Source organism: Marmota monax, unplaced genomic scaffold, assembly GCF_021218885.2.
Source record: "Marmota monax isolate L192 unplaced genomic scaffold, Marmota_monax_Labrador192_F-V1.1 WCK01_AAM20220418_F8-fsc00063, whole genome shotgun sequence".
Taxonomy (NCBI): Eukaryota; Metazoa; Chordata; class Mammalia; order Rodentia; family Sciuridae; genus Marmota; species Marmota monax.
In genome coordinates this window covers 7,452,251-7,469,215 of record NW_026693726.1, presented here as the reverse complement: position 1 = coordinate 7,469,215, position 16,965 = coordinate 7,452,251, and the positions used below count along the sequence as shown (strand labels likewise).

Here is a 16,965-nt window from a genome sequence, read left to right as displayed (position 1 = left end):
AGGTCACACTTTGTCCCTCTTAGCCAATCTTTCTCTTTTGTCCATGGGGATGATAACACTGACCCCTATGGCTTGTCATGTGACCTAAAGCAGGTAAAACATGAGCAAGAACATTGAAATCCTGTGAGGTGATCTGATGCTAATGGCCATACACCTTGCCTTTGTCTACTTGAAAAATCAAAATCAATTTTTCTTATAGATACTGTTTTTATTTCTTGTTCCAGCCACTAGAAAGCTAAGAACCAGAAAGGGTCTTGTTAATAAGGAGTTCATGTCCTTCATTTTCTTTCTTTCTTTTTCTTTTTTGTGGTGGTGGGGGTACCGGGCGTTGGATCAAGGGCATTTGACTACTGAGCCACATCTGTAGCCCTATTTTGTATTTTATTCAGAGACAGGGTCTCACTGAGTTGCTTAGCACCTCACTTTTGCTGAGGCTGGTTTTGAACCTGCCATCTTCCTGTGTCCACCTCCTGAGCCACTGGGATTACAGGTGCATGTGGCATGCCTGGCATGTTCTTCATTTTCTATGATAGATTTCTCCATCTATTCTCAGTTTGCCTTGTTGTTTCCCTCTGTTTTTTTCCTATATAACTTACACTCTGGCTCTGTTTTATGTATATGGATATAATCAGCCTTAAATCCTATTTAGAATAAGTCATAAACTAAGAACCAACCAAACAAATAAATATCTCTTCATCAGTTTGCTTTCTCATCCATTGAATTTGGGGATGAACAGCTGTTCCTCAAGGTCAAGGCTCTTTTTTTTTTCCTTCTCAGAGGCAACTCAAGTGTGAATAATAATCTGTTTCAAAGATCCTACTTCTAGGGTGGTGGTGGTGAAGTTTGTCAGCTCTTTGACCAAAAATAACCTAAAATTCTTAGCTACGACTGTTTAGAATTGGGACTAGCTAGAGGAAACTTGCCCGGAATTAAACCACCTTTATTTGTGTTGAAATTTTGTGTTTGTAATAAACTTTATTTCAAGATTTTACATATGATATTAGGGAGTGTTTAGCTAAAATATGTTTTCAAAACATGTTGTCATGCAAATGTGCTTTTCATTATCATTTGATGTGCCTTTTTTGGGATAAAATTCTGAAACATATCCAGAAATGAGAAATAGGGACAGGGCCCCATAGAACTGTTGTTAATATTTTGCATATTTTTTATGGTTTATCAAGATTTAATTTGCATTTGTTGTCTATATGATAATGAATGGTTATCTGTTTTATAAATATGATTTCATTATCAATTGACTTAATGCTTATTCTCTTCATGAATCTTTTTTTAAATTTTTTATTTGTATGTGGTGCTGAGGATCGAACCCAGTGCATGCCAGGTGAGCATGCTACCGCTTGAGCCACATCCCCAGCCCTCTTCATGAATCATTTTGTTAACCTCTACCTATTCTCTAAATAAACGCCTGCCAGTGCTGATCAGTGATGTGCAAGTGTGGTTTAATTTATTGATAGGTCTATAGCAAATTACTGGAGACTCAGACCATCTTCTTGTCTCCTGACCAGAGCTAAGTTTAAGTTTCAGGAGGTTTGGCTTTCCTTCTCTGCACCTGGACTGAAAACACATGAGAAGTTAAAATATTGCATATTATTACCAAGTTTTTTAGGAATTCTGTATTTCTACTATATCTGAATGAGCATTGCGAGAATTTTGGACCAACCCAAATATGGTAAATGTGCTTCAGAGTTGTGATGTATTTCTCATTTTTGCTTTGTAAATTTAATCTGTAGAGCTCATAAGAGCTTTTTGGCCAAACAAATACTGACAGCACAACCTGAAAAACCTCTAGTGATTATAATGCCGTGCTAAAAAATTTGTGGTGTAATTCAATAAAATTTATTTTTCAGTTCTCTCAGGAGGACCTTTGCCTCAAGGGCATGAATTTGAACTGTATGAAGTTAGATTTCACTGGGGGAGAGAAAACCAGCGTGGTTCCGAGCACACGGTTAATTTCAAGGCTTTTCCCATGGAGGTAAGAACGATGATCATTGTGTAAAAGTCTTGTTGTTCAGAAAAGTATTCAGTGATCGGCTGAGAATGGTTAAGTATAAATGTAGATGCATAGCTCTTGAATTTTGTCAGTTTAAATTAAGAAAAAAAACACTTAACAAGATATAAGCTTGGGGCAGCAATTGAAGCTCCTTACCTGCTTTACTGGGCTTGGAGTGTACAAGTGAGCAGCTAGCCATAACAGTGATCCATGCTAGAATTCTTACTGTTGTAGACATTCTGTGGTCTCGGCAAATTCATGTGGTCACTTTTGTAGCTCTGGGAAGGTAATGAGCTAGAAACACATAACTGTTGGAAGAAACTCAAGAATAATTAAAACTCTAGCTTATTTAAAATTGCTCCCAAAGCTTTTGGGGACAGGGAGATGTAAGGAGAGTGATTCTTTTGTCTAGTCTTCCCTCCCCGACTTAATCTTCTTAGTTGACTCCTGGGCTGTCTTAGTACCCAGTGTCATGTTCCTTCTTCCCTAGGCAGAATTTACCTCCCACTCTTTGTGTACTAGATAGATCATGGTAGGTCAGGGCCATGCACTGATCCCGTGGACTGGCACATGTCATGTCCTCTGTGTCTTTCTTGTTGACTGAGGATTTCTGAGGAGGATCATTTCCCTCTCATTCCCCTGTTGACTCTGTCATTTAGGCCACTGTAGGCATATCATAAATAAGTAGTCCGTGTTGGTAAGGTTGAGAGGATGTCCCTGTTGGTCCAAGCCTTATTGAATTGATGTTTCTTCTTATAAGGAACCTCAGTTTCTCCCAGGAAATTGCCCTTCAGTGGTATGCACAAGTGTGTTTTCCTTTCTTCCCATCTACCTGCCTTCCTTACCTTCCTTACTCCTCTCTTTCCTCCTCCCTCCCTTTTTCCCTCCTCTTTTTCTCTTTCCTGTGTGATCTATTCTATTTCTAAGGCTTTGATTCTCAACTATATCAGCTCCAGATTTTATCTTGATCCAGAGTCCTATAGACAACCATCTAGTGGGTTTTCTGACTTGGGTGCCTAGTAGAGATGATAGATTAAAAACGATATAACCCTTAATAATAATAAAAAAAGAGTATATTGTGGGGGCTGCGGGAATGCCAGTCTTCTGTTATTCCCATCTGTACATATGCTTAATATTAAATATGGAAGTGCTCACGACCAGATAGCAGGTGCAGTATTACCTCCGTGACCGGAAATCACTAATGTACAATTTTGTATAAATGATATGTGTATATTAAAGGATTAGATTGGAGTGTTTCTGAGCATTAGTGTAATGATAATTTTTACAAATCCTTTTGAAGCTTAGGATATCCATTTTATTAAAGAGGCCCAAGTCTTAAAAGTGAAATGTGAGATGTTTTAAGGATGGAGGGGAAGAAAACTGCATTGACATCTGTTGAAGATGAAGACAGAGTGAGGACCCTGAGAGGGGGCAGCTCCTTGGGGGCCTGAGTGCTGAAGGTGTTGATGGTCTTGTAGGGAGCGGCCCTCTTGGTTGCCAAGAAATGTTCTCTCATTTCTGCTGTCTTAAAACAACTCTTGTGTCACCTCTTCCTACTGCCCTGTCCTCAGCCAACCTCAGAAGGAAATGCTTACACCAGAACACATCAGAGGAAAGGGTTCATTTGAACCTCCTGGGTGGTGGAGGGCCAGGGGGCTGGCCAGACAAGCCCTGTCCTCTTCTTTGGGTTTCAAAGGACATTTCATGATTTCGTACCAGTCAGTCCTCAAATAATCCATGAGTTTAGGGAGAGATGGGCATGATGGGGTAGGTAGGAACTTCTGGATGAGGATTCAGTGCCTTTGCTTGTGACACAGTTTCCAGCCTTGAGAAAGTTTAATTAGATTAGGGGAATCAGTGACCTGTGCTCTTGGCTGTGTTGTGAGAGAGAATTTCCGGACCAAATGTTCAGACTGGTCTGGCTACTGGGTGGCATTTTAACTGCTCCAGACCATTAGCACAGGTAATGGATTGTTTTGAGTGAAGATTAAATTCTGGTAGTGAGGCTTTGTGTAGAAATATTTATATTTAGGATAATGGAATTCTGACTGTAATTTTTCCCAAATAGGTAATGAGTAATATTTATATTCTTTGTTATCCCAGATAATCCTTGATATAATCCCAGAATATTTTTTTCAGTCATCTGACATTTGTTTTAGGGTCGTAACTGATTGAATACATAAATGTTGTGAGGGTGCAGAATTAGAGGGAGATTCCTGCAAACCAGCTTTTTTTTTTTTTTTTTTTTTTGAGGCTATGAATACTGAGCTGGGTTTTAAGGCAAATAGAGCTCTCGTGTTGTAATGACAGAGAAGGGGACTCCAGGTGCAAGAACATTCCAGGATTGATAATGAATTAGCAAATACAGAGTTGTTTAGATAGCTGACTGCTGGTCACCTGGTCCTGAACAGCCACCCAGGGTCACCTTAAACACAAGAATGTGGTCAACAGAATGGTGAAGAGTGAGATTTGGACTGGGTATCTTTTTGAACTCATGAGATTTTTCAGTTTTTTTTTTTTTTGAAATACTTTTTAGTTGTTAATGGAACTTTATTTTATTTATTTATATATGGTGCTGAGAATCCAACCCAGTGCCTCACACATGCTAGGCAAGTGCTCTACCACTGAGCCATAACCCCAGCCCAGGTTTTTTTTTTTTTTTTAGTAGAGTGTCCATATTTTATTTACATTTTTTTAAAGAGAGAGAGAAGAGAGAGAGAGAGAGAATTTTTTAATATTTATTTTTCAGTTTTCAGTGGATACAACATCTTTATTTTATTTTTATGTGGTGCTGAGGATCGAACCCAGAGCCCCGCGCATGCCAGGCAAGCGAGTTACCGCTTGAGCCACATCCCCAGCCTTTTTATTTACATTTTAAAACCAACTTTAATGCCAGAACCACATACACATTTGCTTATTTCCCTTTTTGTTGATTTCACTTATAATTGAATGGCTGTTTTGTAAAGCAAATAGTATAAACAAATAATTTATCGTGCCTGTGACCTGTAACATATAGAACAGCTTTTAACAGAAATCTATCAACCTCTTTCCCCTTGACTTTTTAAAATTACTAGCTGAATGTATAATAACAACTCTGAATGCATTTTCCGCTACCTGGAGTCAGCACCAACATTGCTTCAAAAGTTAGCGCAGTTTGTGACTTCTGACCCTTTCAGTGCAGCTCTTCCAAGAACAAGATGGACAAAGCCCACGTGTGTGCTTCACTTTGTAGAGATTTATGGTTTTCAGCAACACACATGCTTCTGCAGCCCTCTGACACTTCTCATTAGGCTCTCATCTTAAACCTGAATTCTGTTATGGATTCCTTAGGTTTATGCCTAACTGACAGTCCCTTAACAAGAGAAAAAACAAAAACATACCATGTTTTCTATCCTGGTACCTGAAAACATGGTGGACATACACATGTTAAATATTTTCTTACAAATGTCTGGGTTGTATTTACCAGCTGGAATTTTTTTTCCTTAATGTGTGTGTATTTTGCCTTTTGCTTGTTGATTTAAGACAAGTTTGAGAGCAACTAAAACTGATTCTTGTCTGTTTTGCTGGCCATGGGTAATTATTTTTTTTGGACATCATTAGATATCTTAGCTTGTGAGGTTCGACTTCAGTATTATGAACTTGGCCATTTCCCCTCACTGGTGTGCTCTGTGCATCTACTTTTCCACTGGAGTTATTTATTCCATTCACATAAATTTTTATTCTACATCTGGACCTTCAGGGTATTCACATCCTGCATTCAGACCGTATTTCTGTACTTTGTGGACACTGTCATTTCTTTGCTGCTTCAAAGTAGCCCAGCTCTGTGGTTTGCATAATTCTTCATAAATGATGACCCGTCTTTTTTTTCAATTAAACTATTTAATATAGAAACATATTGCATTTAGTTTGCATTAACATTATTTTCCTTCACATGTTTATTTCATATATGCATGTGGGAAAATAAAGTTCATCTTTAATAAACAAACCAAAAAAATAAAAACCTCCTCTATTCAAAAAAAATCAGGCTGCAAAACTGATTTGGTTGAGGTGATGTAGTTTGTCAATCATGATGACCATTCTGTATACTTAAAGAGCAACTCTCATAACTTTAGGGGAGAGTGCATTCCACATATTTTGATTTTATAATGGGTCAATACATTTTTTTTAAACTTGGGGAAAGACCAGTGGTATGGCTAGATTTTAATTTTTCTCAGTAAGAATATTGCTCACCCTCTGCTGTTCCCATTATTTGATAAAAGGAGGATCTTTAATAGCCAAATGTAGGAAGGGCATGGTCTCAGAATAAATCATCAACTGGATATTGGATAAGTTAAGCTTTTGAAAAAGTCATGATATTTCTGTTTTGCTCCTTTTACTACAATGCATAATGGTTTATTAGGGACAGCAAAGTAATCCTAGCCACACTAGATCATGTGTGGGAAGTGACTTTCTTGCTCTATGGGCCCAAAAGTCTGGGTTTAAGAGTGACTCACCCAGCAAGAGATTCAGCTCTGTTGCAGGATACTGGCTTATCTTTATTTATATTGTATTGAGAGAGTTGCTATTGCTCTTTGTCCTCTGAAAGCCCTCAGAGATAAACAAGCCACATACCAGCTGTTTGTGGGAGATTGAGTGCATTAGGTAAATAGAAAAAAAAAAAAAGAAGAAGAAGAAGGTCTCCTTGTGCAGAGCAGGGTCTTTTGATTGTGAAGAGTCCAAGCCTTGGTTGCAAATTAGGTAAAAAAAAAGTGATGAAGACCATATTTCATATGAGAGTTCATCATAAACATTCCATTGCCTCTCCCCACTCTGCACTCTCCCCTAAGTGTGCCAGCTTCCCACATGTTCTACATTTCTTTTCTTTTTCTCAGGCAAGTGGGAGTGTCTACCTTAAAAGTGTTCTTTTGGTACAAATGACCTGGTCTTTAGGGTTGCTGCCTCACAGGTCATTTGCATATTCACCAGAAAGAGACACATTTTTTTTTTTCTTTTTTGCTTATTTTACTGCCCTGAGGAGATTCCAGAAATAGTTTACCTGGTTAATACTAAAATTCGGACCTTTTCAAAGTTATTCTACTTCTAGTAACGTCTCAATTAGAACTTCTGGTTTATGAATCTTTTCTAAAAGAGATCCTTCCATTGACTTTCCAAGGAAATGTCATAAGAAAACTTTATGAGATAGAATATGATGAGAATGAGACATATAAGATAACATGATATAAGCATTTTAGATTTAAAAGGAACTTTCCAGATCGCCTTGTACAAGTACCTATTTAGCACAGGAGAAAACTGAGGATAAAAACTTCAGGCCTCCTAGAACAACTTGTAGAAAACCAGGATGTATGGTCTGATTGAAGAGGAGTGCAGGATGGTTAATTATGTATTCCATTTAAGGAAGAAGTATCTCTACTAGTGCTCTTTTTTGCTAATGGATCAGATGAACACAAACAACACAACAGGCTCCATCCCCAGCCCACTGCCCCTGTGAGGGGCTATTATGTCTGCAGGTACCCCAGATGCAGAGGGGGCTTAACCTTGCACAGAAGGGCAATAGTGACACGGACTTTGTGGAGGAACCCCAGGGTATGATGTCACTAAGGTGGGCGCCCTGCTGCTCCCTGAGAACTGGTTGTCTAGTCTCGCCTGCTTTACCCAAGTACTTACCCAGGTCTGGAGAGGGAGGCTATTAGCTCGGAGTCACACCCCTCAGAAATAGAGGTCCATGAACTGACTTCTGTTCCAAGAACATTTTCTTTTTTAATTTTCTAGTGCCAATTTTTACTGGGAAACTCGATTCTAGTTTGAGTTTTTATTTGTACCTGTAGTTATTATTTTGGAATACTTTAGGAGCAAAAAGTGATTGCCATTCAGAGGAAGTAAGATTGATGCTAAAGGAAACAATTTGCAATTTGAACATTCAACTTCTCTGGGCAGTTTTATTATTTTCACCCAAAAGAGGAACATCAGTTTTTAAATATAATAATAATTATGATTATTTTTGTTGGTACCCTGGAATATCCTACTAGGCTGTGGGATTGAACCTCGTGGCTAAGCAGAGGAAGGAATTAGAACCTTGGGCTGTGACCTCTCCAGTGGCCATAGTTGCGGAAACTCTCTCTCTCCTCTTGGCAGGAAAAAGAAAATGAAGAACAAAAAACAAATTTTATGTTTCCTGAATTCTAATGAACACTTGCGTTTTTACTACATAAAAATCATGGTTCCTGCTTTGATTCAGCATGTTTACTTTTTAATTTATTAAAATGAATTTTGTGCAGAAACCTAACAGTTTACTGAATAGAAAATAAATTATGATGTTAAACAAACAAAAATGTTCTTTTAGCTATACCACGTGACAGGGCAGTCTGCCATCCCTACTCAGAGAGACATGGGGATGAGGCCTGTTTGACCTTTGCACAAAGGTCAGTTTGCAGTCACCTTTGATTTTTAAAAATAATTTTTTTGTAGTTGTAGATGGACAGAATGCCTTTATTTTGTTTATTTTTATGTGGTGCTGAGGATCGAACCCAGTGCCTCATGCATTAGGCAAGTGCTCTGTCTCTGAGCTTCAGCCCCAGTCCCTCACCTTTGAGTTTTGCATTTGTTGGTATTTCCTGGGTAGATCATTCTTTGTCATCACTTAAAGATACACAAAAGGTTATTTTGACAAACTAAATTTGAAAGAAGTGTTTTTATTACAATTGGTTTTATAACATAAGGCAAAATCATACTAAAATTAAAAATTAGGTACTACAGGTGAATATGATATTAATTAATGCATGGGTAATTATATACTTGGGTTCTAACAGATCTAAATTCTACCATAAAATATCTAATCTCCCAATATACTTTCAGGTCATAAGCATACACTGATTGGAATATACAGTCTGTACCTTGTGGCTGTCTCCGAACTCAAACCCATCTGTTCATCCTTTTGTCTGTCTATCCATCTGTTCATCCCTCCTTCCCTCCTTCTCTTCCTCCCTTCATCCCTCCATTCATCCAGTAGACAGTATGTCATTACAGCCTACTGTTCAGGCCCTTGACTAGGGAGACGGTGATGTGATTTGTCCCCTCTTCCCCTTTTTCCTAAATAGGTGTCTTGAGAAGATGTATTTGAGTGATTCTGTGTTCTAACCTGTCGATGGAATATGCAAATTGTGGTTACCAGAAGTTAATAACAGGGAGATTTGAAGAGATTTATTAGAACATAAATGTGTCATTAGAGATGCAAGTGATTGTCAACCACATGAAATATTTGTCAGCTGGGATGTCAAAGGCGCTGTGCAAGGTGTAACCCACTCCTGGGTCCTTGTTGGCTAGATTAACTTCAAGTAACCTAATGGTCAGAACCAGTGAGACAGAGGATAGGAACAGCATGATAACAGGGAAGTATTAAGAAAGATGCAGTTCTGGAATGCCCCTAGGAAATGCCGGATCAGTGTAAGTATCTCAGTGAGAACGGTATGGTAGCGAGTTAGAAAACCTGGATTTGATCCAGGCTCTGCAGTCTTGGGCAATCTAATAACTCTCTCTGATTTCTACATTCCTTCCTAAATAAAGGGATAGAATTTAGCTAAGGTGGGTGGAGTCAACCCTTCTGTTTCTTATGACGAGGAAGAGATGGGGAACATCAAAGGGGAGATTATGGTTGGGATGATTAAAAAAAACATGGGAAGATGTTCTGAAGGGGATACAAAAGCTTTTTTTTTTTTTTTTTTGCTACAAATAAGAAATGTGGAGAATTTGAATGGAGAAAACAGTGTGAAGTTTTTTTTTTCTTTTCCTCCCCCTTTAGTTAAATATATTATCTTTTAAAAACTGATATATGGTATTTCCTGATTATGTTTCCTGACATCTTTTCATTATAATTATTATGTATGCGTATGCCATAGAAGTTTTATTACTAGCTTATTACATAGTGAAAGTAAAGTATATGCTGCTTTGAGAAAGATAATTGAATAACTGTATAAAACTTCTAATGGAATCAAATGATGTTGGGATATTTTTAACTCTGTAAGATCTTAGCCACTATAACAGCCATGTGAGTTTTGTGTTTTTGTTCTTAGTGTTTAAGAAGGACATCTTACACCTGTGACTTACGGCAGGGTGACGCGGTGGTAGAGTGCCTGCCCAGCCTGCACAAGGCCCTGGGTTTTGACCTTAGCCCTGTGGGATGGGAGTTGGTTCAGGGATGTAGGTGTTCCTTCTTGTTAGTGCTTTGATGTGCTCGAATACACCTTTTCTTTGAGCTTTGTAGGGCTCCACACAACAAAACTGCATTGGAGAATTCTAGAGCAACATACCATACGTTCTCAGGGGAGATGCTGGACTTTGCTGGGACCCATAGGCATCAGCCTGGGCTGGGAGATAAATTGTTAGATCTGCCTCCTGATTCCCCTTGTCTATGATATTTGCCATCTGACTTATCTTCAGATCTTAGTGGCTTAACTTCAATTTCTTCATTGATACATAAGGATAATAAAATTGTTCCTATCCTTATGAAACCTAGGGAGAGGCTATAAAATTAATAATGTAACATTGGGAATACCATATACCACATTTCTCATATGGTGGTGGAAAATGTTGTTTTAAACAAAATCCAGTATGCACTAAACAGTGCTTTCTAAAAGCATTTTATGGGCATATTTAGGTATATTGGGTATGTTATACAAAATTACATATAAGAGGTTGTGAGGGGAATGGGAAAAAAACAAGGAGAGAAATGAATTATAGTAGATGGGGTAGAGAGAAAAGATGGGAGGGGAGGGGAGGGGGGGTAGTAGAGGACAGGAAAGGTAGCAGAATACAACAGTTACTAGTATGGCATTATGTAAAAATGTGGATGTGTAACCGATGTGATTCTGCAATCTGTATTTGGGGTAAAAATGGGAGTTAATAACCAACTTGAATCTAATATATGAAATATGATATGTCAAGAGCTTTGTAATGTTTTGAACAACCAATAAAAAAATGTATAACAGGGTAATAGGGTTATTTTATTTTATTTTTTTAGAAGCCTTGAAAGAAATAGAAAAAAAGAAATTGGGATTTTTAAGTTGTTGAATATAAAGACATTATTAAGCATAGAAGGAAGACATTTATTCTAAGACTTGACAAACGAAGGGCAGGCCTCTTTTATCCATTAATGCCTGTTCTTGAGGACCCAAAGGCAAATAAATTCTCTGAACCCAGCTTAACGAATCACTTGCCCTCTGGATGAATGAACTTATTCAGTGGAACTGATTTATTTGGCTCCAGCATAATGTATTGCCCGTGGATATTCCTTGGGAACTGTACGTTGGTGAGTTCTCTGAGGAGACTCAATAAAGAAACCCCTTCTCCTTAGCCCGCATTCTGAACAAATTGGGAAATAAGCCATAACTAGAGTCCTCAGATGGAGAGCAGAACACCACTTTTGTTGTGGGTAGGACTGTGTGGGAGACAGCTCTGTGCGAGAGAGGACAGGGTCTCCCCAGCACCCGATGGTTGCGCCCATAGTCATAGTCCATGGGGTGGGTGGTATCCCAAGTAGGATTTATGAGTCTTCTCCCTAGGAGTAGCTTGGATTTCACAAGAGTTAGAAATAAAAGGAAAAGAGGGAGGGGTTGTTTGAAGGAGGGGAGAGAAAGGGCTACTTTGTTTAGGGGAAATCCCTCTTTATAGAAACCTGGAATGGGGAAGAGGCATTTCCTGTTAATGACACTCTTTTTTAAAAATTTCCCCCTTACCCCTTTGTTTTGGGTACTAGGGATTGAACCCAGGAGTGCTTTCCCACTGAGCTACATCCCCAGCCCTTTTTGTTTTTTTTTATTTTGAGACAGGGTCTCTCTAAATTGCTTAGGGCCTCACTAAGTTGCTGAGGCCAGTTAGAACTGCGATCCTCCTGTCTCAGCCTTCTGAGTTTCAGGGCTCACAGGCATGCACCACTGTGCACAAGACACTAGCAAGAGGACAATGAATCAGGAAATGAAATACCATTTCTTTTTATTATAGTTGGGGTCATCTCAATTACTGAGACCATGCACATCCCTTCTTACTTTGCACTATTGTACCTAAGAGTCACACGGTTTTCCACTTTACAAAAAGATTTGGGGGTGGGAAGATTGAGCAGGGATTTTGAATCATGAAAAGTGTTTAGATCCTTTATTTCTCATTTCTTAAGTGGGATTTTTGCTCAATTTGTCACCTCAGCTGGGGCCAATCCCTGTTTGAACCAGGGACATACCTAAGGGTAGTTTATAGACGATTTACTTTTCAACTGCTGTAACTCTACTTCAGCACTTAAATCATTAATCCTCTTCTAAATTTGGGTTGCACAGCACTGGAAATATTCAGCAATGATTTCAAAAAACAAATATCAGCTTGTCCACCTTGTTATGGAGAACAAATATTACAGATTTTAATCAGTGGTCATTGTTCCTAATTAACTTCATCAGCCCTGACGTGCTTTGTTTAATGGTGTTCCTGTCCCTGCTTTTTTTCTCACTAATCTAGGGCTCTCTGCATTAAAGGGTCCTGTGAATAGTGACAGCATGGGGCATAGTGGAGTAAGGGCCACACCACTGACAATGGTGCCTTGCCTTCCTCAGCTGAGCTCTATCCAGCGGCTGCTTCCCTCATAGCTCTTTCTTTCCAGAGACTATTTGCCCCACGATCAAGTGAGAAGAAAAATATTGCTGAATTTTTAGTCTATTAGAGAAGGCAGATGGTGGAGGGGAACACACCATTCAGTTACAAATGTTTAGGTTTCTTTGTTTAAAGCCACACCTTAGGAGAAACATGAAGTGTAAGAAAACAGCATTTGTTTTTGATGACTCCAAAGTCTGTTTGGAGAGATGGAAGTAAGAAACATGTGGAAAAACCTGGACTGAGTGGTTAAATGAAAGTGTGAATAAGTTCAACGCCTGTTTAGCAGACAGCTACTGTGTATTTGCCATCATGCCTCATGGTGAGGGTGGGTGTGACATGGAATGAGAAGTTCATACTCCCTACAGGGAGACAGACCTATGAACAGACCTGAAAAAGGCCTCAGGGGATAGGATTATCAAGGGGAACAGAGATTATGGAATGGAGGATTACTGTCAGGTTCAGAAAGCAATAGAGTTGGGGGCTGAGCATTGATTCTGGAGCAGGAGTTCGCTGGATAAACTAGGCTGGGGAGGCCATTCCACAGTGAGAGAGAAGCATGAGCCAGGGCAGAAATTCTGCACTCCTCACAGTGTGTGGGAAGGGGCACTGGGGTCTTGTGGAGCTTGGCTGGGGAGATCTTACTCCTGCCTGAGGGTTAGACTTCATCTTCTGGAGGCAACACCAGGAAGTGCTAGCACTTTTTTTTTTTTTTTTCAGTACTAGTGATTGAACCCAGGGTGCTTAACCACTGAGCCACATCTCCAGCTGCTAGCACTTTTAAGCAAGTAGATTGTCAAGGGCTAAAATCCAGTGTGGTAGAATTGGAATGGGGGGAAAAAGCATACAAAAAAGAAGAGGTAGATATGAGAGACATGGTAGAGGATAGATGCATAGGGCTGGATAAGGGAGAAGTGGAACTTGTATAATAGAATATCACCAGAATGGAATTTTTAGAATAATGATGGAATTACAAGCGAGTATCCCTTATCCAGAGTGCTTGGGACCAGAAGTATTTCAGGTTTTTTAAAAAACACAATAATATTTGTATATGCATAGAGTGATATGTTGGAGATGGTACCCAAGTTTAAACACGAAATTCATTTATGTTTCATAAACACCTTATGCATATAACCCGAAGGTGTTTTGTATAATAATTTAAATAATGTGCATGAAACAAAGGCTCATGGTGTGGAATTTTCCACTTGAGTCATGCTGTTGCTCACAAAGTTTTGGATTTTGGAGTATATTTTGATTTCACAGTTTTTAATTAGGGATATTCAACTTATAGTAGGAAAAAAACGAAAAGGAATCAGAATGCATATAGGTGCCATGATGTCCACAGAGTGGACAGGGGTGTCATTTCACCCTGTTACAGTCCACATTTTGCTTCCCCACACTTTCATATTACATAAAGAACAATTATAGTTGGGTAAATTTGTAAAGCTGCCCTCAGCTGAAAGTCAGGTGGAGAGATAAGAATGTGTGAAGCTATATTGAGCCTTAAATAATTTGAGTCTTAATCAGAACAGTGCTAATCTCTCTCCATCCCACAGAAGAGTGAATTAAACTAATGATTACTAGATTTCAGCTTTTATTTATTGTTAATTGGAGTTGATTTGAATTCTTAGGGGGAAAAAAATTCAGCTTTGGAATTACCATTCCCTTTTTAGTCCAGTGGTCTTAATTTTACTGATTTTCACAGGGTAATATGTATTTCTGCTCAGGTTTCCTAGGCAACATGCAGCAGAAACTCTCTTATCTGGTGGTGTTTTCTGAAGACCTTTGTGTTGAGATCCACGCTCCCTGAAATTGCCTCAGCTTGCCATTGTCAGTTGCTGTTCCTACAATCTCTTTTTTTGTCATCCACTCCCGTTGCCTATGATATTTTTCAACATATATGTTCCTATCCTGTCAGTATGCCCTGTGCTCTCATAGCTTTCTGTATTTTTATAAATTAAAAAAAGATTTTAGATAATAGGTCTCAAGTATATTGACTCTGAAAGCAACAAATGAAGATGTATCCGATTGCATGGATAATCTGCATTTACATATATCTAAATTTTTATAAAGACTTAATTTTGAATTTGATGTGAAAACCAGTTTTGTGTCAAATAATACAGATTTTTTTTTTTAAGATTATTAGAATTTGGGCTGGGGTTGTGGCTCAGTGGTAGAGTGCTCACTTGGCACGTGTGAGACTCTGGATTTGATCCTCAGACTCACATAAAAATAAATGAATAAAGGTATTGTGTTCAACTACAACTAAAAAATAAATATTAAAAAAAGATTATTAGAATTTGTTTTACTGGCATTATTGATGTGGGGTGAGCTGAAAGCTTTTGGAGTACTAAACTTTTGCTTCTTGATTTCAGTTAAATTTGAATTCTCCTTACAGGAAGAATTATACTTGTGGAGTCTAGTTTCCGAAGCATCTAGATTGTGTCTGTTATTGAATGAACATTGTCTTCTGCGAGGCAAAGATTTGAGAGAATTTCAGATGAATACTCTTCCAACTTTCTTTTCTTGGAGGATCTGGGAGAAGACAATGGGTGTAAAATTGGGATGACCAAATACTCTACGCTGTTTTCGGAATGGATTTCAGTGAGCATGTGTGTAGTGTTAGGCATTAGTTGAGATTTTCGAGTGTGAAGCTTGGGAGCATTGTGTGTTGTTGAATGACATGGATATTCTAGGAGGTAGAGGGAATTGGAGGAAAGTTAGTCAAACACAGTCATGCTGAAGTTGAGATTGATAGCGATTTTATGAAATTAACCTCAGATGTAAATTCTAGTGATTTTTAAATTCAGGAGTTTGCTTTGACTTCTATTAGAATTTTAGTTCCTGGCATGCCGTGAGCTCTAATGAAATACAAGCAAGTGGGTAAAAGAAAGGATGAGAACACTTTTTACATAGTGCCGGGTACTGAGGATGCAAAGAAGACAGAAGTGTCCTTCTCTCAACTAAAGGATTTTTTGCTTGTTATCTTCTGTATCTGGAATGTTTTCTCCCCAGTAGTCACAGGGTTTGCTCCTTCAGCATCATTAGTTCTCTGTTCAAAAGCTGCATAATCAGTGAGGCAAACCTTAATTTCCCTAAACCTTCTTGGAGTCTGTATCCCCTCTCTCTGTTGTATTTTTCTCCATAATCTTTTATAGTAATTTAATGGTACATAAATAGAGATATAACCACAGATAAGTATATACAGTTACATAGTTGCTTATATGTATGCTACGTAGTATAAACCTAACAGCTATTTTATAGTAGTCTATTGTAACTGGAGTTTAGGGCATCTGGAAACTAAGTAGCTGGAGATAAAATGGAAGAATAGCAGGTTGAGGACAAATAGTGGAAGCTTCTGAATGTCAGGTTTTCATTGAGAAGCTGTGCTGTGGTCAGATGTAGGTTATGTAGGTGGGGTTTGACCAAGAGCTGTGGGGTATTGCTGCTCAGCATTTCACAGGATAGACTTTCTCATACATTAAATATTTATTGAGTCCCTATATTCTAGGGAATTTAGGAACTGGGAACACATCAATAAAGAAAGAGGTAAAAAATGCTTCTCTTGTATCACTTTCTTCTGGTAAATTGCAGTGAACTTCTGTGATCAGAAGAGGTGATGCCCTTTAGGAAATCGTTGCTAAAGGCCAGGTGTGATGGTTCATATGGCCTCGGCTGGGATGATGGCTTTGACAAGGAAGAGAAGGGAGCATGAGAAGCAATGTGAAGAGAGAAGCTGTGTAGCTTTCAGAGGGTCTTGGTAGTTCAGAGATCAGGTAAAGAGGAGCTCTTCTAAGATGAGATCCTTGGGAGATAGAAGAATCTTGGTGCTCTTAAGGAATGCCAGAAGGGGGTCTATTTTGATGGGAAATGATTGTAGCATATAATTTGAGATGTTTTGGATTTGATGGTTGCCATTCATCCCGTGGAAATGCCCAGGAACAGACTGGAATTGTAGATTTGTAACTCAGAAGAGAGGTCAGAGACTGGGATTTATTGTAGCAACTAATATTTACTCATTTATCTATTTAAATATGGCTCTAGGTAATACACAACATCTTTTCTTCATCCAGTGTCATGAGGTAACAGTTGAAACTTTAATTTGGTGTCATATCATCAGTGCTTATCAGTCTCAAAGGAATATGTACTGTTCCCATGGTAGGTTAATCATGTGGTCAATACTTTATCAAAGGGAAATTATATTTCTGATCCTGCATAATGTCTATTTTATGTCCTTAGTTTCCATATTATGATTGTGGCTGTAATAGTAGCATATGTTGTCCTTATCCATATCAACAATCAATCCATTTTTGAAACTTATGAAGTTACTC

The 16,965-nt window shown here is 38.6% G+C and overlaps 1 protein-coding gene across 1 annotated transcript in view; it reads left to right on the top strand.

Annotated features, from left to right (window-relative positions):
• Ca8 (carbonic anhydrase 8) overlaps positions 1-16,965 on the top strand; it is an 88,799-nt gene that overhangs the window by 13,916 nt on the left and 57,918 nt on the right. Inside the window, exon 3 of the mRNA XM_046460534.2 lies at positions 1,866-1,990. Coding sequence (XP_046316490.1) covers positions 1,866-1,990 — 125 coding nt within the window. The remainder of the gene's footprint in view (positions 1-1,865; positions 1,991-16,965) is intronic.